The sequence below is a fragment of the Macrotis lagotis genome, chromosome 7 (assembly GCF_037893015.1).
Source record: "Macrotis lagotis isolate mMagLag1 chromosome 7, bilby.v1.9.chrom.fasta, whole genome shotgun sequence".
Taxonomy (NCBI): domain Eukaryota; kingdom Metazoa; phylum Chordata; class Mammalia; order Peramelemorphia; family Peramelidae; genus Macrotis; species Macrotis lagotis.
The window spans coordinates 150,941,571-150,965,336 of record NC_133664.1 but is presented as its reverse complement, the minus strand read 5'-3'; the positions used below and the strand labels follow the sequence as shown (position 1 = coordinate 150,965,336).

At 38.7% G+C, this 23,766-nt stretch overlaps 1 protein-coding gene across 1 annotated transcript in view; it reads right to left on the bottom strand.

Moving 5' to 3' along the window:
* Positions 1–10,031, bottom strand: part of LAMB1 (laminin subunit beta 1) — a 93,892-nt gene extending 83,861 nt beyond the window's left edge. Inside the window, exons 1-4 of the mRNA XM_074193925.1 lie at positions 9,837–10,031; positions 8,508–8,683; positions 5,359–5,494; positions 1,401–1,474 (exon numbers count right to left, since the gene is read on the bottom strand). Coding sequence (XP_074050026.1) covers positions 1,401–1,474; positions 5,359–5,494; positions 8,508–8,683; positions 9,837–9,873 — 423 coding nt within the window. The 5' untranslated portion in view covers positions 9,874–10,031. The remainder of the gene's footprint in view (positions 1–1,400; positions 1,475–5,358; positions 5,495–8,507; positions 8,684–9,836) is intronic.
* Positions 10,032–23,766: the final 13,735 nt, after the last annotated feature.

Below are 23,766 nucleotides of genomic sequence, written 5' to 3'. Positions count from 1 at the left end.
ACCATTCTCCTTGATGGATCATGACATTCCCAAAACAACTATTCTTAAGTATATCCATACCTAAGTATAACATTTGAACAACTGAATGAGTATCCATCCAGATGACTTTTAAATAAAAATGAATTCAGACTGAGAAACATGTATAATCAGGAACCTTTTTTTTTCCTGTTCCCTCCCCAAAAGACAAATCAAAAGGTCACCATGGTAGTAAAAACATTTCTAGTCTTTGTAGAACAGAACAAATGAAAGCACCTTCTATGCTTCACTTGCCATAAAGATCAATATTCAGGGGCATAAGTTTAAATTTAACTTCTAGTCATCCAGTGCAGCCATGTGTTTGCAGGTTGGGGGCTGGGGAGAACAGCCAGGTGCTTCTGGGAGAAGGGTAGCAGACATGGGGGTGGGATGGAGGTGAAGGTGTTTCATTGAGAGTCTGTCCTGTGAAACCCCTTTAGTCTGTCACAAACACTGGTGAGCTTTGCCATGATCCAACCCATTCCTGATTTGTCAGTAACAGCAGAAGTTTATCAGGGTGGGAGTAAGGGAAGGGGAAGGGTCAGAGGAGGGGCTACCTATGATAACAGCTGATGATTAAAAAAAAATTTCCACAGTCTTCTAAGCTGGCTGGCACTGCTTTCCTTACTAGTCCTTAGTCCCTCAGCCACCAGGCAATGACAGAGGTCATGGGGATTGATCTGATGCTGACAGTTGCTGGACCATGAAGAAAATCAATACACCTGAGAAGGTACGGAGAAGGCTCCCAATTCCAGTGGAAAACAACTCAAAAGTGATTTCAATCTATGATATAATTAAATTATAGATTTCATGTACATGAAAATGTATGCTGAAATCTTTCATTACCAAAGTCAAGGAGAAACAAAGGTACTTTGTATACAGACATTCTCTATTTGTAGTCATTCTACATTTCCAAACTGAAAGTAAAGAGAAAATTTATATTTTTAAACCCACACACACACAAATATCTGCTTAAAATTTTTTAAATTTTTTCAAAACCTTTCAGAATCTTAAGAATTAAAGAAAGCAACAAATTATTTTCTGTTAGAAAACCCCACAATAAAATATAAACAGAGCAGGAACAGGGATTTAATCTCCAGATGTTTTATTGTGGTTTGGGACAGAGTCAAAGATGATTCTATCCATGTGCAAAAAGAGATAGTTAATTATAAGTTTTCAACCGAATTACCTTCAAAATGTAGCTCACTCTGCTTACTACAAAATTATTTGTTTAAATCTCCTTATTAACATCCTTTGTTTTAAAAGCTAAAATGGCATTTCAAGGTAGGGTTAATAATATATAATTCACAGAGTAGCCATCAATTGGGAAAGGGGGATTACATCATAACCTCTCCTTACCTGGGAGAAATTCATGGATTCCTTACCTTGAAAGTCATGATGAGATGAGTGAAATGGAATTCGGCTTCCAAATCCAGTTGGATAGTAACATTCTCCACACCTATAAAAGAAAATAAGAAAGGAAATTCTTAAGGTAAGCAGGAAGGTCTGAGAGCAATTTATTTTCTGTTTTCTTGCTCTTGGCAAGAATAACAGAAGAATAAACCTAGCAATCACCCAGTATTGCAAAGTGGGAAAACCCAAATCTTTTGTTTCTTCTGGTTTATCATTCTGATTTTGTCTCTATAGTTAGTTTTACTGAATCAGATCACTGTTTGACGGAAGTCTGGCATCCAGGCTCTAGCTATTGCCAGGACCACTATGGTTTGCTTAGCAGGAAAAGTGAAACATCTTCCCAAATATCTGTGCCAAGATATTCACAGAGGGGAAAAATTCTTTCCTGCCCACTGTAGGTGGTCAGCTTGCATGCTGAAGCACCAAGACAATATCATTCTCCTTCAACAAGAAAGAAGCACAGATAGTTCCTTCTTTTAGTAGACAAGAGCAAGGAAAATAAATAAAATCTAACACATATGTTAGTTATCTTCCAGTTTACAAAACTGGAAAAAGCTACGGGTGCATTTCCACAATTAAAAACCAAACTCAAATTAGACAAAGGATCAAACAGACCCAAATAAATAAACCCATAAATATTAATATATCTCTATTCAGGTCCCAGCCTGAACAAACAAATTGACCTTTGTCCTATGCTCTGAAGGTCAACAAGTTCCAGCTTTAACACATTAGAAAGGTCATTAAATTCCAGAGATAGAGAATCTCCCTAGAATTACGTCTGCCCAAAGCCTAGTACTCAAACCCTGTAACTGACTGGTGCTCCTGGAGGGCTCCTCAATACTTCTGAGGAGTCTCAAAAGCCAGGAAGATCTCAACATGTCAGAATCAATCAAGTCACAGCATGGCTGGTTTTCAGGAAATCACTGGGAGCTTTTTAGAATAAACTTTCTGCATTGGGGAATTGCCAAGTCTACTGAAAGAAGAAGAAGAAGGGAAAAAAGGGGTCATTGAAACGGATATGAGTTGGTTGGAATGCCAAAGAAAAACATTATAATTGTCTCTAACTAGCCTTATCTAACTTATTCAAAAGTGTCTTAATATAAACTCACTCCCAACACTCACTTTTTTGGTCAAGGTATGAGTTAAAACATTAAGACATCAAATATCTGAGGAGCAGCTAGCTTCCCCAAATCATCATTAGTTCAAAGTCATGAAATATCAAAACACCACCAGTAAGGTATATATATGCTGTGATATTCTTCTTCCCATTCTCCCCTCCCCCCTTCACCTCCCATGAGAAAAGTCTAAAGAACTTTTTGGGGGGGCGGGGGGGGGGGAGTCAGAGAAACATCCAAGAAACAAAGACAGCTCTCAAAACATCCTTCAGAACTGCAAATAGCCCACTCCACAGGATAACTCCAAATCTCCTTGTGTACCTAAGCTACTTTTAGAATCTGGCCCCAACAAGGCTTAAGTTTAACATGCACTAGAAAAATGCTTGCTCAAGGCAACAGAAAAGAAATAAAAATCAAGCTAATGAATAAGATCCTTAAATGTGAACTCTCAATTTACAGGAGAGAAAATTAGGTACTAGTAAAAAAAAAAAATTAAACATTTCTGTAGGAGTAACAAATGCTGTTTGTTATTCTTATCTAATCTCTTGTGATAGTGACCCAACCCTACCAATTCTATACTCCTTTACTCCTAATATAAGGGCTTCCCTTTGCCCTAATAACTTGCAAAAACCACCATGCATTGACTATCTCTCCAAGGAGCTGAAAACATACAAGACTTTCTCTGGGAGAGGACTACAGAGAATGGCAAACTAGTTCACTGCTTATTTCATGAACAAATATCAAGGGGACCATAAGACTGGGAATATATCCTGTGTAAGTCAAAAACAGAAAAAATTCCATATACTCCAAAATATTTGGGGTAGTCCTTCTTATCTTCAACATATCCTATCTCTATCTAGTTGTCTTTTCCATTAGATAGTGAGCTCCTAAAAAGACAGGACCTTTCTCTTATCACAGACCCAGACCCAGAATAAGGAAAATAATTGAGTATAAGACAGCAAAGGAATAGGAGGAATTCAAAGAAACACGGGATGCTGGCAATAATGAACTGATACAGAGAGAATCCGGATAAGGAGAATCAGAGAACAATAGGCAGGATGACAATGAAGTAAATGAAAACAACATGACAAGCAATTAACCTCTGGAATGCAGATTAACTCTATTGACCAAATTCAGTTCAAGACAATAGATGATGAAATAGATCTCCTTTTCCAGATAGAATTACACTCACAGAAAGAAAAATTTAAGAAGTAGAAGGGATCCTCCAGTTCCTTGCATTTTTCAAGGGGAGGAAACTGGGGTCCTAAGGGGATACAGGTGACTAAAGTCATACATAACTGCTACATTATTGATGGAGTGGAACCCATAAAGTTTCAACCATACTCCACTGCTTCTTGCCCTGGGAACTTGGACTTCTGGCAAACAGGGGTCACATAACACTCAATTACGAGCTCTTTTCCTAGGGAGTATTTTCTCTCACATAATGATAAATGGCTATTTAGATCTCAAAGTTTCTGAGGTATGGGGGCTGTAATGCAGGGACTCAGTTAAACAAGGCAGAGTCCAGAAGTATTTTGGATCACAGGAAGTCCTACCTTTGAAACAGCTTTCTTATATACTTTATTATAATTTAATGTGATTTAATTCAAGAAATAAATTCCTTTCTGAAACCAAAAAGGATCCCAATCCTCTCATTTACTGCTATAACCCTTTTCATCATGTTTTTAATTAAAGTACATTTTCTTAATGTGCACTTCTCTTTAATAATAACAATTCTTCAGTGTGGTGAAGAAAATATAGTATTTAGAGCACCACAAAAAGAGCTGTGTTCTAATCCTTCAGAGGCTTGCTAGCTCTTTGTCCTTGTCACTTTCCTTGTCTGTAAAATGGGGAACATCTAACCTCACAGAGTAAGGGTTTCTAACCTGAAATCTGTGAACTTGTTTTTTTTTTTAATGTAATACTTTCAATATAATTGTTTTCTTGGAATCCTAAAAATTTCATTTCATACATTTAAAAACACTTCTCTGAGAAGTTCATTCATTTTATCTAGGACACACAAAAGAGTTAAGATCTTCTCTAATGAGATGTGTATAAAGTACTAGGTAAAAACTCTTTGTTAATTTAAATGAAAATTATTTTTATTGTTATTATTATGATGACTAAAAAATAAATTTAGTGGGGAAGCTAGGTGGCGAAGTGGATATAACACTGACTCTCGAGTCAGGAGGACCTGAGTTCAAATCCGACCTCAAACACTTAATAATTACCTAGCTGTGTGACCTTGGGCAAGTCACTTAATCCCGTTGCCTGGCAAAAAGCAAAAACAAAAATAAATTTAGCTTTTAAATAAAAAATTAAAATGCCCCAAAGGTGCCTGAAGTAAGTTTTCTTATCACCAAAGACAGATCCTTAAAATTATCTAGTATTTTCTCATTATGAATAATTCCAAATGAAAAGACAAAAAAAAAGTTGTCCTAGTAAATCTCCCTCGTGTCCTATTTCCTATCCCCTCCCCCCCACTCCACCCCCAGTCACTCTATTCATTTTAGATTGCAATGCTCTGTGTGAGACTAAGCACAGTAGATAGTATGGAACTTGTTTCCCCCTCAGCCTCTGAAGAACTCATTTGCTCTATCATGAAAGAAGGCTTTCTTGAAGAAAATGTAGGCTCCAGGGCGGAGGAATCTGATTTGACTAAGACATGTTAGCACTCAAAGCAATAAATCTGCCAAAGGCCATAATTATAGGACAGACAAACCAACAAATAATTACGAATACACAGGAGCCCTTAAATCCAACCAAAGGTTACCAATTTCTCTCTGGGGAACTTATTCTCACACCAACCACATACCATTCTCAGATTGCCACCAAATCTTAAGGCGGTTTGGAGCAAACGTTGTAACCACATTTTCAATGAGATGACTATCAGGGTTGAGTGTATCATGGTAAGGATCCTGTGAATTGCATATGAAACATTTCTTGTCCTCCTGAAAAACAGTTCAGTGGGAACAGCAGTTGATTAGAATTCAATAGTCTTCAAAAAAAAAAAAAGCAAAAACATTAGTGACAAAAATGATTATTTTTGCACCTAAAGTCATATCTTTATAGCTGGTGCATTTTAAAATCTAAATATCAGCTGAAAATGCCTCCTCTCCTTTGCAAATAAAAGTTCAAAAAGTAGAATAGGACATGATTTTCACAAATTATTATTTTAATTAGAAATAAATTTCTTGGCTTAAATTTTAATTCTAATAAATAGCCTGAGGCTTGTTCAGTGGTATAATTCACAAATAGATTTTATATACATATTGGATATTTGTTAGTAATGGTGATGTTATAATACTAATAAACAATTAAATTAAAAAAATGTGTCTATATACATATATATATGTATGCAAATAAAGGGGGTAGCTAGGTGGCTGAGTAAATAGAGTACTGGCCTTGAAGTAACAATGACTCATCTTCCTGAGTTCAAATCTGGCCTCAGATACTTACCAGCTGTGTGACCCTGGGGACCCTGTTTGCCTCAAGGCTGTAGAAGAAAAGGGCAAATCATTCTAGTATCTCCGCCAAGAAAACACTCCAAGTGGGGCCACAGAGAATGGGATACAACTGAACAATAACAATGTAGACAAAAATACTAAAATAACTAGACTTTTTTTTTAGACAAACTATAACAGGAGTAACTTATTGTGTTCCTTGAGCTAAAGTCCATTCGGAAGCAGAGATGATTATTTTTGTCTGTTCTCAAAGAAGACCATGACACGTGTGTGGGGGGGGTGATGCCACGGGAAGGGGATTTGAATGAGGGGGTGCTGTATTAAGACACCAGTCTCACTTTCTCCTCCAGAGCCATTTTGTTCCAGTGACCGGATATGAATCTGTAAATCAGTACTGGAAATCACCCTGGATAAGAGGCAATTAGGGTTGAGTGACTTACCCAAGGTCACATAGCTAGTAAATGTTTAGTGACCTAACTCCAAATCAGTTCATTTTTCAGGGTTTCCTCAGAAGTAAAAAATAAGGGGGATTGGAACATAAGACTTCTGAGATATTTTGAACTCTAGATTGTTCTACTTTGATAAGGCCTGGGAACTTCTGAAACACAGAAATGAGATTCTGCTCTGTTCAAAGAGTTATGAGAATGGGGGGGGACAAATTAAAACTCAAAAGATATCTGAAATGGTAGCCTTGGAAAGGGTCTGCCATCAACTGTTTACTATTACCAATGGATTCATTAATGGAAGGTTCAGACATGGACCTGGAAGGGAAATTAGCTCCATCTTCTAGAGTGGGGTGCCATTGGTCCCTTTGATCTTTAGTCAACATGGCAACTGATGCAAGACTATCAAGGGAATGAATGAAGAAGTGAGGGCTGGGAAAATGTTTTGTATTTCTTCCTTGAGCAAATGCAATATCCTTGAGAGTAACTGCCTTTTGGCAATCATATTGGTGGAAATGGTTTTTGAATATTTTTTTAAATCTTCACAAGTTCAAGGTTTACTGTGTCAAAAGTAGAGTCTGATTCATTTAATACAAACTCTAATGACTGTGCCAGAACTTTAGGGAGAAGGTCACTTTTTTGTTTTAGAATGGGAAGAAGATTTGTTCATAGAGGCCACCCAAGCCTAAGAGAGACTAATTTATTTACCAGAGTAAAAAGAGATACCTCCCATGGAAACATTTTACCTCAAATTTGAATACGAATAACAAAAAAATTCAACATCAGTTACAGTCATTACTATGTAGTCAAGGAAATTAGTAATAGAGAACAATTACCAGAACTTTAAAAAAAGGAGGGGTTAATTATAGCTTCACTTCTAATCAGGAAGTGGTCTAGACATCTCTGTATAAACCTGGAAGCCAATGAATGGAGTCCAGTTTACCACATTCTTTCAGGTCTTTGGAATGGGTTTTTCTTCCTTTTAAAGAGTGGACTTTAGTCCAAAGCTGTTACATCTGTTTGTCCTGCTGAACAGCTGATATAATATGCAGGTAATAAAGAAGTGGATTTCTAAAATTAATAGTGATGGTTCAGGATCAGATTTAATTTACATTTGAACAAGCATCATTTACTGCTATCTTTTACTCTTTCCTTAAAAATGATGAAAATAACATATTTTATTCTTTGAAAGTTTTAAACTTTTAAAAATCTCTACCTAAAAATGTGACCTCTACTGATGAAGAAGCATTTTCCTCATCTCCTTCATAGAAAATTCATCAAAAAGATGGACTCATGGTAAAGAAAAGAGATGTATTTTTTGGACACCACTGAAGAAGGAATTTATTTTGCTTGATTATGGCTATTTGTTACAAGAACTTATTTTCTTTTCCAATGGGGCTGGAAGAACAGAGAGAGAGAAAATATTTTAATTCAAAAATTTGAAATGAATTTTATAAATTAATAAAAGTTTGAGAGTTCCTTCAGAAGCAGATTCCAGCTTGGAAGCTGCATTTTTGTTCTCCTTGTTAGTCTTTTTTGTCTTCTGTCCCCTATACTATCTGGGATATTTTTTTTGGAGAAGCAAAAGGCATGGGGGGTGCCCAGATGAAATCTTTCACTTGGATAGAGGGAATGTGAAGAAAAAAAGGAAGCATCAAATGCCCCCGTCAGCACCACCTTGTCGGCCTCCCACTAGAAGCTGAACCCTAGTGTGGGTTAAACAAAGTTTCTAGATGTGGCGCCAATGAAGCTACCGGGGCTTCCCTCCCAAGTCAGATGTAAGGAGCGAGGAAGAGACCGCTTGAATACACATTTTTTTTAGGTTTTGGCAAGGTGATGGGGTTAAGTGGCTTGCCCAGGGCCACACAGCTAGGTCATTATTAAGTGTCGGATTTGAACTCAGATCCTCCTGGCTCCAGGGCCCGTGCTGTATCCGCGCCCCAATCCGCATTTTCCCGAGTCAAGTTTCTCAGAGTTTCCAGCGGGCCAGGACACGTGGAGCGGGCGCCCCTGTGCCAACACAGGGCGATGGGACCCCCGGGCCGGCCCGGCCTCACCTGGAGGTGGCTGACGATGCAGTAGGGCTCGGGTCTGTGCAGTCCGCAGGTGGAGCTCACCCGGAGCTTCTGCGCTCGGCCGATCAGCAGGTCTCCCGTGGCCGGGTAGCAGCTGCCCTCGGCGCAGCCGTAGCTGTACTCGGGCTCCTGGGCACGCACGCCGGCCCCCCACAGCACTGGGGAGAGGGCAGAGGGGCGCCCGGGTGAGGCGAGGGGGCGCCGCGCGGGAGGCGGGAGAGAGGGACCCGCGGGTGAGGGGGAGAGAGGCAGCTGCCATCCACGCACCCGCGGACTCCCACGGGGAAACCCGGTCCCGGGGGCTGAGGGAGTGGACTGCAGAGTCCTTACTGAGACTTGCGGGGCCCGGGAGGCTGCGCATCTGCTCAGCTGTGTGTGAGGGGGTGTGGGAATGGCCGTGAGTCTGTGTGTGTGTGGCGTTAAATGTGTGAATGACCGAGTCTGTGTGTGAATGTGTGAATGACTGTGAGGGTGTGTAAATGTATGTGAACGAGTCTATGCGTGTGTGAGGTTGTGTGAATGTGTGAATGATTGTGAGTCCGTGTGTGAATGTGTGAATGATTGTGAGTCCGTGTGTGAATGTGTGAATGATTGTGAGTCCGTGTGTGAATGTGTGAATGATTGTGAGTCCGTGTGTGAATGTGTGAATGACTGTGAGTCTGTGTGAATGATTGTGAGTCTGTGTGAATGATTGTGAGTCCGTGTGTGAATGTGCGAATGATTGTGAGTCTGTGTGTGAATGATCGTGAGTCTGTGTGTGAATGTGTGAATGATTGTGAGTCTGTGTGTGAATGTGTGAATGATTGTGAGTCTGTGTGAATGATTGTGAGTCCGTGTGTGAATGATTGTGAGTCCATGTGTGAATGATTGTGAGTCCGTGTGTGAATGATTGTGAGTCCGTGTGTGAATGTGTGAATGATTGTGAGTCTGTGTGTGAATGTGTGAATGATTGTGAGTCCGTGTGTGAATGTGTGAATGTGTGAATGATTGTGAGTCCGTGTGTGAATGTGTGAATGATTGTGTCTGTGTGTGTGTGCGCGCGCGTGTTTCCCAGGGACTCGGGGGGGCCCCCTGGCACCCTCCCTCCCCGCAGCCCCGGGAGGTGACCCGCAACTCCCGGGCGGGTCGGGGCGCTCGGGCTGCCTCGGGCACCTCAGCCGCGGGCTCCAGCGCCCCGGGCCGGGCTGTGCCCTCGGAGGGCAGCTCCCGGGGAGCCGGGGCCGGGCCGCAGCTGGGGCACGCGCGCCCCGGCCCCGCGGGCATTTCAGAAGCCGCGCTTCGCCCCCTCCCCCGCCCGCAGCCCCCCATTACCTAAGAACCCGAAGAGGTGCGCCCGGGGCCAGCCCATCGCCGCCGCCTCCCTCCGGCCGCAGAAGGGCACCAGCCGCGGGGCTCTGCGTGCGGGGCGCGGGGCAGATGCAGAGATTCGAGCGGGGGCTCCCCTGCCTCCCGGCCCCAGGGATGGGGGGAAGAGAGAGGGGGGCGCGGAAACTTTCCTGCCGGCTCTCGGGCCGCCGCAGCCCCAGCCCCAGCCCCAGCCCCAGCCCCAGCCCCAGCCCCAGCTCCCTCCAGCCCCGGAGCCCAAAGACGGGAATTAGAAAGTTTAGCCCAGGGAGGAAGGGAGGGAGGCGCCTCTGCTCATGCGCACACGGGGGAGCTGGGGGCTGGGGGGCGGGCTGGCGGCCAGCTGAGGGCTCTGGAGAGGCGGGAGGGGTGGTAGCAGCCTGTCTGTCCCCCCTTTGGTGGGGCTGGGGCTCCCGCTCCGGAGGGAGGGGGCACAACGCTTAGCAACCACTGCCCCCCCCCCCCACCGGGAGCACCCGGCTTCGGATCCAGCTTGAGCGCCCCTGGGGATGCCCAAGGGGGTCTGGTCTAGGAGCTGGGTCCTAGGATTGGGGTGGGGGGGGGAGAAGGGAAGACCCGCCACGGGGCTCAGCCATTTACATTTGTGAGAGCTGAGTCACTTACAAAAAATGAAAGAAAAGAAAAGAAAACCCTCCGAGAGCCAAAAGCTCCCAAACCTGTAGCCCTCCCCGAGAAAGTCCTCACTCCGTCTTTAGAGGAAGGATGGAGCACCGGGAAGACCAGGTGATTTCTCAAGGCTAATAAATCCCGTGTCCCAAGAGGCTTGGTAAAGATATTATCTAATTCTTCTCTCCTTTTTTTTTTTATATATCCCATCAGTCATCACACGCACCTTGGTGCGTCTTTCCTTTCTATTCTCATTGCCCTCACCCCAATAGGGGTCCCATTCACCCGGCTTCTGCCTCCTTCAGGTCTTGCTCCCTCCCTTCCCTTCTCCAAGCTTTCTTCATTCCGCTGCTTAGATTTATCTTCTTTTTGTTAATCCTTTGTTCAGAAATCTTCTGTGGTTCCCCATTGTTTATGGAGTAAACTCAAACCTTCTTTACTTAGCCCTCAAGCTTTCCTGCTGATGCCTTCTCCAGCCTTCTCCTGCATATGACGCTACCCTCCACTCCTCTCCTCTTCTAAACACGCCAACGCTCTTTCCCGACTCAATGTCCTTGCTCTTCTTGTCCTCTATGTCTGGAATGTCCCTCTGCCCAACCCAAAGACCCTATCATCCATGCTGCCAGAGATCCCTCCATCATGACTTTCCTATCCATTCTTTACCACCTTTCCAAATTCCTCTTTGTAACACGTACAACAGTTATTGTCTTTTCTCCCCAACTTCCAGACTATAAGGTCCATGAGGGTAGGGCCGAGTCGTAGTGTCCTTTGTCTTAAAGCTTCCTTCTAACCTAGGATAGGTCTCTTAGCACTTGAATTTGTTTCCATTTTAAAAAGAGACTATCCATTTGTATCTGAAAAAAATATCCAAATAATATACTATTATAACAATATTTTCCACCAATTACTTGGCTATTTCAAAGGGGGTTTCTTAGTCCTCCCCCATTTCAATTATTTTAATTCATTTAGATAACTTTCTGTTTGCCACTAACCCATGTTCACACAGTTATGAGTAAATGTCTCTTGCTAATAAACCAAGTTTCACTCCTCTTTGAGAAGGGTTAGAAAATAAACACTAGACCTATGATTTCATTGATAGAGCTCACAAGAAAGGTAACTTCTTTCAATGTAGGTCAGCATCTTTAAACCTAAAATACCAATGAGTTGCCCAAGTATGTTTGAGAGACTGGATTTGAACCAGGTCTTCCTGGTTGCAAGGTCAGCTCTCCATCTACTTGCTGCCTCTTAAAAATGACAGTTCTTGTGGATGAGAGTTCTCAGAACACAAATGCTAGTGGGGAGGGTGCAGAAAGTCCTAATGACCAAATGCTCTCTGTCTGAACTATGCTTACCTACTAACCTTTAGCTTGGTCCTTACAGTGGAATGAGTCTGACTTTCTCAGTTTGCTGAGTTACTTTATTCAAAGAAAGAATAAAAATTCATTTACATTTCATGCACCTTATTTCTTCCTGTTGAGTATTGCTAAGGATTTTTGCCTGGCAGGTAAAATTGGCTTTGTCTCCAACAGGAGTCAGTTCGCTTCTCTATTCCTTAATTACCGGTATTGAGGAGCTAATTGGTCAGTTTTTAACTATGACTTTTTTCTTTTGACCTAATTATTAAACTGCTGGGGTTGCAGCTGCAGAATGGGGTACAGGCTGGTTTAATCATTAAACAATACAGTTAGGTTACTCCTAACAGAAAAGTTTCACTCATTTGTAAATGTCCACAAACAGCTGTCTGAAGATACAGCTAAACTAAGCGATAAGATATTAATTATTCACTGTATCAACACTCGGTCTGTTTCTCTCTTTATCAATGACTATTTATAGGAACACTCAAGATACTGAATACTTAAGACCATGTTCCAAGTCAATATGGTGTCATAGAGTTAGTCTAAGAATCAGGAAAATCAACAAATTAAGACTTGCTTCTGACAAATATTTGTTTGGTCACATAACCTGTCAAGGATGAGGCAATTCTCTTAAGATTAAAAAAATTGGACGAATCACACACACACACACACACACACACACACACACACACACACACACACACACAATCTTTGGAAGGAGTTTCCACACCTGGACTTCTCTTTGCTAAATAAATCACAACAGTAGACTAAAACAAACAAAAAGATCATGGCTGAACAAGTAGTGGTAAATGATTGTGATGGAATACCACTATGCTATAAGAAATGAAGAGCTTAATGAGTTTAGACAAACATGGAAAGATTTGCATGAAATAACGAAGTGAGAAATGAGAAGATCCAAGAGAACTTTGTATATAGTAACAACAATATTGTTTTAGGAAAAATTTTGAGTGAAAAAGTCATTTTGACTTCTATTTGTCTATAGGAGTCAAATATATATTTATATATATAATAATATGACATTTATATTACAATTAATTACAAAGGACTTATGAAGAAAGACAATATCTGTATCCAGAGAAAGAAGTATAGAATAATTTTTCATATATACACATATACAGACATCTACATACATATATATACACACAAATACACACTCCTATTAGTATCTAAATGGTAGCCCTTCTGGAGTGAGGGGAGAAGAGAAAAAGAGAAAAAAGCCTTTTTTAAATTATTAAATATAAATTTATTATAGCTGTAAATGAAATAGTAAGCTGTACATGATAGATTTTCAGTTTCATGCGAAATCATTTTTTATCAAAATATGTTACAGAAATGTTTGTTTTATCCCATAAATTAAATGTAAAAAAATAAAAGAAAATAAAACCAGTTTGATTCTCTGGAACTGGCCATATTTCTAATATCAAAATGGTGTAATAAAAAAGTTTGCCTTGGACAACCTGCTTTACTTTTCTTGACCTTGGTTTCCTCATGTGTAAAAATGAAGGATTTGAAGTAGATAATCTCTAAAATCCTTGTGAACCCTCAATCTATAATTCTGTAAACTTTTGATTTTGAGGATTTTACATGACTTAGGGTCCCAAAGATGCATTTTACAGTTTCTTATCCTTAGACACCTATAATCACTAGAATCTTTATACTCAGATTTAAAGGATAAAAAGAAGGGAAAGAACCTGCACTGACTTCCTCAGGAAACCTGGACAAGTGTCAACTTCTGGAGGTTCTGGTTCCTCATCTGTAACATGAGGGAGTTGGAGTAAATAATCTCCAAGGTCCCTTCCAATTTCAATTTATGGTTCTATCATTTGTCATCACATGTCATGCTAGTATTTTTCCTTTGCTGCTAAAATGACATTTTCTGAGACTCCTCGCAAAACTCAGAGTTAAAAAGTGGTTGTGGAATAGGTCCTCTATTCTACCTTCTTATATGCATTTGAATAGATATTTTTTAACAACACCTCTAATAACACTTCTGACTAGGGCTTCTCCAGCCACTATTTGAAGGACTGTGGCCAGGTCTTGAATTCAACTTTTTCACTTTTAGACAACCCTAATTGTTAGAAACTATTCCCCTTACATTATATTTAACTCTACTCCTCTATAACTCCCACTCATTTCTACTAACTCTGCCCTCTGAAATCAGACAGAACAAAATAAATCCCTCTTCTTCAAGGGCATTCTTTAAATGGGCTGGAGGAAAAAAGTATTATTGACATCCTCAATCTATTTTCCTCTTTATCCAGACTAAAAACCACCAGTTCCTTCCACTGATCACCAAATTTCTCACTGTCCTTCCTAAAATGTGATAACCAGAATTGAATTAATATTTTAGATATAGAGTTGAATAATATTTAAATTTAGAATTGAAACTGACTAATACATCACTTGTTCCTGATACTTAAGCCTAAATTCACATTAGGTTTTGGAATTTTTTTTTCTTTCTTGTCACATTATTGACTCAGATTAGACATATAGTCCAATAAAATCTCTGATTTTTTTTTAAATTTTTCCCGTATAAACTGTTACCTAGCCACAATTGTGCTTATGCAATTGATCTGGTCTATCATTTGAGTTGCTGAGATCTTTTAAAAATAAAATTATTAGAATTCCTAGAGAGAGACATAGACAGATAATATAGACAGAACAGTTATTTACTTTGTTCTTATGCTAAGGGCTGAGAATACACATAAAAGCGAAAAAGAAAACTAGATTCTATCCTCAAGGAGCTTCCATTCTCTCAAGACTTGTGCATACACATAAAAAGGAGGCAAAAATGGAAGGGAGGGTTGGGAAAGTATTTACCTGTGAGCAAGGTGGAAAGGCAAGTTTGGGTTTTACGAGATGATTTGAAACTATGATGAAGGAATGTGAGAACATTCCTTCAAATAACTCTGATAGGTGAATTTTTGATTCATTTTGCTAGGAATCAGACCTTCTCTACCCCATTCCCTAGCGAGCTCCTTACTATGATGTGTTCTGGGGCATAGATCATCTCACTCTTTTTTTTTTTTTTTTTTTTTTTTTTTTTAGGTTTTTGCAAGGCAAATGGGGTTAAGTAGCTTGCCCAAGGCCACACAGCTAGGTAATTATTAAGTGTCTGAGACCGGATTTGAACCCAGGTACTCCTGACTCCAAGGCCAGTGCTTTATCCACTGCCACCTAGCCACCCCTCCCCACTCTTTTCTAATTCCCCTTTATGTATTGCTCCCTTCTTCTCCCTCCCCTCTTAGAATCTAAGGTCCTTGAGAGGAGGGATTGGGATGTTTGAAGTGGGAACATAGCCAGTCACATTTAGTCAATTCATTATTCATTGATTTATCTATCATTTATTATGTGAGTTTCTGCTTAGTTTTGTGTTGCTTGCAAATTTAATAAGAAGGCAATTTATCCCTTCATCTAAATCGCTTAGGTACTTCTCAGGTTTTCCCTAAAACAAATTTTCTTCTAGTTACATCACAGAAACATCACAATTTGCTGGCTCATTTTTAGGAATGAATTTCAAAATTCTTCTCTTTAAATCAAATTCTGCCTCTTAATTACAAGTTCTATCCTGAGGGCAGAATGGTATAGTCAAAAGTAGCCAGAAGTAGGATCTGGGTTCAAATCCTGCCTCAGATACCCACTTCCTAACTTGGGCAAATCCTATTATCTCCTCCAGGTCTCAATTTTCTCATTTGTAAAATAAAGAAAAGCAGCAAGAATTAGAGGATGGAAAGCCTGTGTTAGAGTCAGAAAGTTTTGATTCAAGTTCTTCCTTGGACAAGTATCAGCTGCTCAGATCCCCCATCAAATCCTTAGGGCTATAAATTGTTTAGCAGGTTCTGATCTGCCTTGGTAAAGAGAGTCTTGTTGCCCACATATAGCAATGAAATTAGAGGTCTAGGTAAAAAAAAATGGAGATAATATTTATATCACCTTGTTGTAGACATTGTGTATATTGTTTTCTTGTCTCTGCTTTTAGAAACACACACATGAAACTAGCTGAAGAATGATAAAGAAAAGACAAGTCTTGAGAGAAGAGATGTATGAGAAGACCCTCCCATTCCACCCCTACTCCCTTTGCCAAGGAGTACATTGACCATAGTTTTCAACTTTTTTGATGTATTAACCAGTTATACTTATTTCCACCCACCCCCCCTTTACTTCTTTAAAAATTACGGGTTTTTTAATATGGTTTGTCTCTCCAGGAGCACAAAGAAGAGTGAGATTGGGGAAAACTATGGAGCTATAAAAAAAATCAATTAAACTTAGTTCAAAAATGTAAAGTTAAAAATATATCTATGGGGCGGCTAGGTGGCGTAGTGGATAAAGCACTGGCCTTGGAGTCAGGAGTACCTGGGTTCAAATCCGGTCTCAGACACTTAATAATTACCAAGCTGTGTGGCCTTGGGCAAGCCACTTAACCCCATTTGCCTTGCAAAAAAACCCCTAAAAAATATATATATATATATCTATTTATACTACCTACCTCAAAACTTGTGAGAAAAATGTGAGAAAACCTTAAAGTCCAATACAAATCAGTCCTATATAAATCAGGTATTATTCCTATTACATTGATAGCAATGAGTATTACATCAATAAAATGAAATAATCCCATTACACAGATTTCTTTTCCTTCTGTTAATTTGGCACAAGTTTCTAACATTGCTACAATATTTTCATTTAAAAGACGGAAAAAATTCTGTAACTTACAAAATTGTGATAAAGGATTGCAAGCTTTTGGTTGCTTTTAAGTGAGAGAGGCTAGCTATGGTTATTATTCCCCTAAGGGATTCCTGTCTGTGAGAAGAAACCTTAATAAACTAGGAAGAATTTCAAAGTCTCCTTAATGTTAATACTAGAAGAATCAGGTGTGTCATTTTATCCACCATTTTAAAATAATTTTACTTCAAAATAAAAAAATTCATCTTTTCTATTTCATTGCATTATGGATTCTTAAAAAATGTACCCTATCAATAAGATACAGCTCGGTCTTTTGAGGTATTATGAAATTACCATCCTTCCAGTGGATTTAATTAGAATACCAATTAACATTTTTCATTTCTAAATCATCTATGAGCTCCCTTAAAAGGGAGCTGATCTACCTTTGAGGATATGTTTTGTAGAAGGAAGATTTGGCTTGTGGAATTTTTGCTATCTTTCCCTTTACACTGGACTTGGAGTAAGAGATGGGTTCAAATTATAACTTAAGTCATTTAACCTCTTGGGGTCTCAATTTCTCCATCTGTAAAATGTAGATGATGATACTTGTATTCTCAGGGTAATTGTAAAGCTCCAATGAGAATATAAATATGACACTTGGCAGAATTTAAAACACTATGAATTCTAGCCCTGTGGCCTTGGGCAAGCCACTTAATCCCATTGCCTTGCAAAAAAAAAACCTAAAAAAACCACTATGAATTAATTATTCAGTTAAGACTCAAAACAATACTGAGTACTAGCTACTTACTATATAGCAAGAGTTCTTTCCATTTTTGTGTCATGGACCTTTTGGTGATGAAGCCTCTAGACTCTAGAATAACAATTTACATGCAGAAAATAACATAGGATTACAAAGGAAAAATTGATGCAGTTATCAAAATATTTTTAAAATTAAGTTCAGGGGGCAGTTGGGTGTTGCAGTGGATAGAGTACTGGTCCTGAAGTCAGGTGACCTCAGATACTTAATACTTACTTAGCTGTGTGACCTTAGGCAAGTCACTTAACCTCACTGCCTTGCAAAAATTAAAAAAGAAATAAGTTTAGAGACCCTGTGTTAAGGATGCCTATACTACAGTTATTTCCCTCATTTTCCAGAAGAAGAAACTCAGGTTTACAAAGGTTAACTGGTAATATAAGTAGTAAGTGCGAAAGATAAGATATAAACCCAGGTCTGTCTCATTCCAAGTCCAGGATTCTGTCCAATAAACCAGGTTGTCTCTAAGTACTCCTTCTGTAACCTTGGACAGGTCACTTAACCCCATTGGGTCTCACAGACTCAGATGTGTAAAATCAATGGGTTGTACTTAGATGATCTCTCAGATTCTTTCCAGCTCTAAATCTATAATTTATTGACATTAGAATCCATGGCATAGAAAAATTCCAAGACCAGCAGGATTTAATCCCAGGGGATTTTTAGCACTGAAGATCTTGGAAACTTTAAAAAATAAATTACAGGGGCAGCTAGGTGGCCTAGTGGATAGAATACCTACCCTGGAGTCAGGAGGACCTGAGTTCAAAGACAGCCTCAGATACTTATACTTAAATTAGCTGTGTGACCTTGGGCAAGTCACTTAACCCCATTGCCTTGCAAAAAGAAAAAAGAAAAAATAAAATACAACAAACCTGATTTCATGACTGAAAAAAGAAAAGCTGGAATCTGATTTGAGTTGTAAGGAGAGATTAAATATTTAAAAACAGATAAGCAAACAATACACCTTTGTCAAGAAAGAGAGAAATGAGTCATTCTGTTGTCTGTACTTTGCCCTGATCAGACCAAATTGGGAATGTTGTGTTCTGCTCTGAGTGCAACATTTTGGGAAGGGCCATGATGGGTTGGAGAATGTCCAGAGGAGAGAGATCAGGATCATACATATGTCTTGACTCTTCCCAAGGTTTTCAAGCAAAGGCTGTTTGTGTATTTGTTGGATTTGTTTTAACTGGTATTGTTATTCAGGCACAGGTTGATCTTCAAACCTTTTGAGGGCTCTTCCAACCCTAAGATTTCATGATTCTGTGATCAGTTTCAACACTGACTCAATGGGGCATAAAAATAATTCAAATTTGTATAAAGTTTTAAGTTTTATAAAATCTTAAGCAAACATCCTCACAACAACACTGGGAAGTGGGTACTATTATCCTCATTTTAAAGATGAGAAAATTGAAGTTTAGATTGCTCAAGACTCTAAGGAGGATTTTGAATTTGTATCTTCCTGACTTCTTATTCCCTGTACCACCTAGCCGTTATGAAAATGAAATGTAGGCCTTGAAGAAGAAAGATGAATTAAACAAACAAATGGGATTCCTTAAAACCTGTGATTCTTAACTTTTTTTATGTTGTGGAAACCTTTGACAGTTTGAGAAACCTATAGACTCCTAGAATAATATTTTTAAATAATTGAAGGAAATGTTAGACTTCATTTGCTCATTTGTGTCCAACTCAGTGAACTCATTTGAGGGTTTTCTTGACCGAGATACTAGAGTGGTTTGATATTTCCTTTTCCAGCTCATTTAAAAGCAAACAGGGTTAAGAGACTTGTCCAGGCTAATACAACTAGAAAGTGTTTGAGGTCAGATTTGAACTCATGAAGATAACTCTTCCTGACTTCAGGTCTGGCATAGTCCACTGTTTCACCTATTGAAAAGAAAGATGTAATCTCCTTCCCTCAATCAAGTTCAAAGACCCCCCCTTAAGGTCTTAGACTTCTTAAGAATGCTGCTTGAAGGTGATTATCACATTAGAGATCACTATTGAATCTTTTCCTCCTGCTTATAAACAGGGTCACATTTAAATCTTGCAGAAAAAAAAAAAAAAACTATATCCTTTCCACAGAAATTTTCAAGAGCCATAAAGCAAACAAAGTAATCTCTAAACTTATATTTGAATTTTAAAAAAGTTTTGACCAAAATGGAGTTGGAAGATCTCTTATCAGAGAACATTTAGACATACCCTTAGGGTTGCAAAACCATTTTGTTTCTCCTTCCAAGTATGCAGCAAGGTGATACCCTAGATCCAGGAGGAGATATGATGGCAAGCTGTTCCTCCACTTCTCTGCCAGCATATTCTAAATGTTTTTATAGCTGTATTCTGCATTTAATAGGCATGCTGCAGAGACAGCTCAAATGGAGCAAAGGTTTGAGTTCATTTTCATTGTTTTTGTGTTAAATGGAGTTCAGCACCTGATTGCTAATGTGGAACTTTGAAAATCTGAGAAATAAAGATTAAAGTCTAACCCAAGAGTTGGAGAGCCTTTTAAAGGAAACATTTAGCAAGTTCATGGCAGGCTTAACTTAAATGAAGAAAAGAAAGAAAAAAGAAAGGTTCCCCCTAAGACCTAGGTATAATTCATAAACCCAAGTTAAATTGTTCAAATCTAGTAAATATTTCCTTGGCCTGCTCCTTGATTACAGAATGAATCACCATCGAGGTATTTAATGATTTAGGAATGAAATTTGAAGACCTCCCCTACTCTGCCAAAGGGAAAATGGTGAATGAAAATGGTGAATGAAATAAGCAATTAAATACCTGATACTTATTCCTCAAGTTTGAATATATATATAGATACATACATACATACATACACATACATAATACATACATACATACACACACACATAAATGTACCACTCACAGGATTTGGTGTGGAAAAATAGAGAATGCTGCACTTGGAGGACATCTGGGTCCAAATTTTACTTCTGATACTTATTATTTGTATGAACATGAACAAGTAATTTTAAATCTCTGAGCTTCCATATTCAAATCTGTAAAAAAGGGGATAGCAATAATCATTAGGCTGTACATCAAAATTTAAAGGACATAAGTATTTTGCTGATTTTAAAGTATTATATAAATATTACATTCAACTATAAGCTCCTTGAAGGCAGGACCTATTTTTTGCCCTTTTTGGTTTCCTCGGCACTCCGTATAAGGGTTTGTTTTTATTTATTTTGTTAAATATTTTCCAAGTACATTTTAATTTCCAAATAGGGGAGATTTGTTAGCCACATTATGAGTTTGACATAGATGACACTACATCAAGTATAGTAAATAATAGGGTAGACTTGGAATCAGGAAGACTCAAGTTCAAATCCTTCCTCAGATACCTACAAGTAGTGTGATTATGACTACATAGCCTAATTCCTCTTGGGTTAAGCCAATTCTTTTTGACTTATCTACTATGTTATAGATGAGTTATGATCTGATTTTTTTAGAAGGATTTCCCATACCAAGGAAATTCCAGTATTATCACTTTGTTTATTCCATTTGACATGATACCTAGAATTGTTTTACCTTGGGCAAATCACTATTCTACAAATTATTTTTCTGTCAAATAATTGGATTAGACATCTCTAAGGTCCCTTTCAGTGCTAAAAAATCCCATGATTCTTGTTTTAGCTGCTTTTCTTGTTTTTTTTCCCAGTTGTACAAGTTAATGTGATTATATGGCTATTTTATAAAGGGGTTAAGGGGAAGAGGAAACCTGTCTTTATTCCATCAGCTTAATATTCTAATTTCCTTTTCCTACTTTTCTTCTCCTTATTTTCCTCTCTTCCTCTTAATTTGACATTATAAACCTAGCTCACAACAAGATACATATTCTGGAATGACATTAACCATTTCTTGCTTTTACTGATATTTTACATCCAGGGAAGCCAAGATGAATTTTCTCTCTGCCCCTACCCTCCCCAAGGGTTTCAGAGCATATCCCTGATATGCTCATCTGGAGCCCTATTGCCCACATTAGAGTATCACAAATTGACAATTCTTACCCAAGAGGGGGAAAAAGAAGTTGGGATTACACTGGCATGTGTTGAAGGTCATACCATGATTTATTGTTGAAAACAACACAGGAAACCCAACTACCAATCCAATACTTTTATTCTGGAAAAGTATTCCTTTTTATAAAGGCATAGCCCCCAAATGTCCCCAAATTCCAATTAAGGTCTGCCCATTTCCAAATGAGTAGTTTCTCTTTCTCCTTCTCCCCTTCCCCTCTCCCCCCATGGGATGTTTCAGACAAATAAGCATTCAGGGGAAAAGTTGTGTGTGTTTTTTTAAAGGAGCTAAAACTCATTTTTCTAGATTAAAATATTTCAACAAAACTTTTGCTCTTGTTGCTGCCTTGGAGTTACATCAGTGTCAAAGAGTCAATCCCACCCATAGCTTTGCTTGCATCACTGAAGGCAAGTCAGCACTAGAGTCTCACGCCAGGATTAGGCAGTGCTTTTGGATATTGGGCTGCTTGCCAGTCATAAATGTTGTAAAATGTCTTTGCTCACTTGAAGATTGATGGAGAAACATGATGCAGCTGGCAGACGAGAGGCAAGTATTAACCATCATCCACATAGAGGTCTAGAGAGATTTTCCTCACTATAGAATGGAAGGCTGTCTTCTAATTGTTGGCTTTTCTCTAAACAATAGGAGAGAGAATTTAATCAGATAAAATTGGAATGAACTTTTCAGTTGAAATTCAGATGGGAGAATCACAAAAAGGCACATAAATAGTATAGTATCACAGAAAGAATGTTCAGCTTGGAGCCAGAAGACTTGAGTAGAATCTGGACTATATAATAAAAGGTAAATCATTTAACATCCCTGAACCTCAATTGTCTATCTGTAGAAAGAATAAACTCCCCTTCCATGGTTTTTGATGTGCTGTGTAAATGAGGATCATTCTTATCTTTAATTCCAAATAGAATTTTGATCATTCTACCATGATATTGTTCTTGATTTACACCTTTACTCAGAGAGCTAAATGATAGTCTGCTCCCACAAACCATGAAACTATTATAATAGATATAATCTATAATCTAGAACTTCAATCTTTGAGTTTATCTGAACCAGATTCATTCTTAGAGGTTCACCAAATAAATGATCTTCCTCTCTTTTGACTTGACTTGCCTTCCCATCTAATTTACTCTGGAAAAATCACAATTTAGTTTATGTTTACTTTGAACAAATGTAACAGGGCATCCATATGAGAACTTACAATAAGCAAACAATTTTGAGGTCCAGGACAAGTTGTTTTTCATCCCACAGAAACTCTGAAGGACTCTGAGGGGTCCATGAAGAAATGCAGAAAACAGAAAAAATGCTCACAAATGCTCATAAACAATCAAAATTAACCTCTTCTCTTATGAGATGGAGTTTTCCACTAGGGTCTTACACATTCAATACTAGCTTGTTTTGGATTCACCAAAGAATTTGTACACCTTTCTTAGACTATTTCAGTAGCCTCTTCTATTGTCTCCTTAAATGTAGCCTTTCCTTTTCTAGTCCATCTTCAGTTCAAATATTCAAATGCATCTATGATCTCATAAATTCAGGAATTCTTTAAGAGAATTAAAGACCCAAATATAATCAGCTGAGTGAAACTCCTTTGCCTGTGTCATCTATACTTTTTCCAGGAGCTTAACAGTCAAGAAATCTTGCAATTCCTCAAAGCTGCTTTGTACTCAAGTGAGCAGGAAATGATGTCAGCAACCCAAGCCTTTAGTTTCTTGATTGGAATAAATTGAGATAAATAATGAAAAGAAAGAAATTTTAATGGTATTTCTTTGGAAATACTATTTTATTTGGAAATATCAATAAAGAAAAACTTTACAATTCATTGGGGCAGGGGTTAGGGTGATAGCACTTACCATTTTCTTAATGATGCAGATTTCAACACTAATTTCAAAGCTGTGAAACTTTCTTGTCTTCTCTTTTTTCATGTATTTCCCACCCAGAGGGTATAAATGAAATACTCTGCTCACACTCCATTCTTCGTTCTTGCCACTTTACCAGCACATCTTCTCTTAGCATGAAATTTGCTAATGATATCTTTTATTCCTTTTCTTCTTCAGAGTTCCTAGTTGATTCTATGGAGAAGCCTGTTTATACTTATATTCTCTTCCATGACTCACCTTGAGATATTCATATTTAATTCTTCAGAGGCAATAGTGTTCTAAGTCTTTCTGCTATACAGCAGCACCATTAGCATCTCCCGTCCTTCAGACAACTACTAAATTTATATTTCTGAAGTACCTAGTCAGTCAACAATTATTTAATAAGCATCTCTGTCAAATACTGTTCTAAGTATGAGGAACAGGAAGTCAAATTTACCAACATTTATAAAGCATATGATACAGTAGATTAAGACAAAGAGAGGTTAAGTGACTTGCCCAGAGTCAGACAA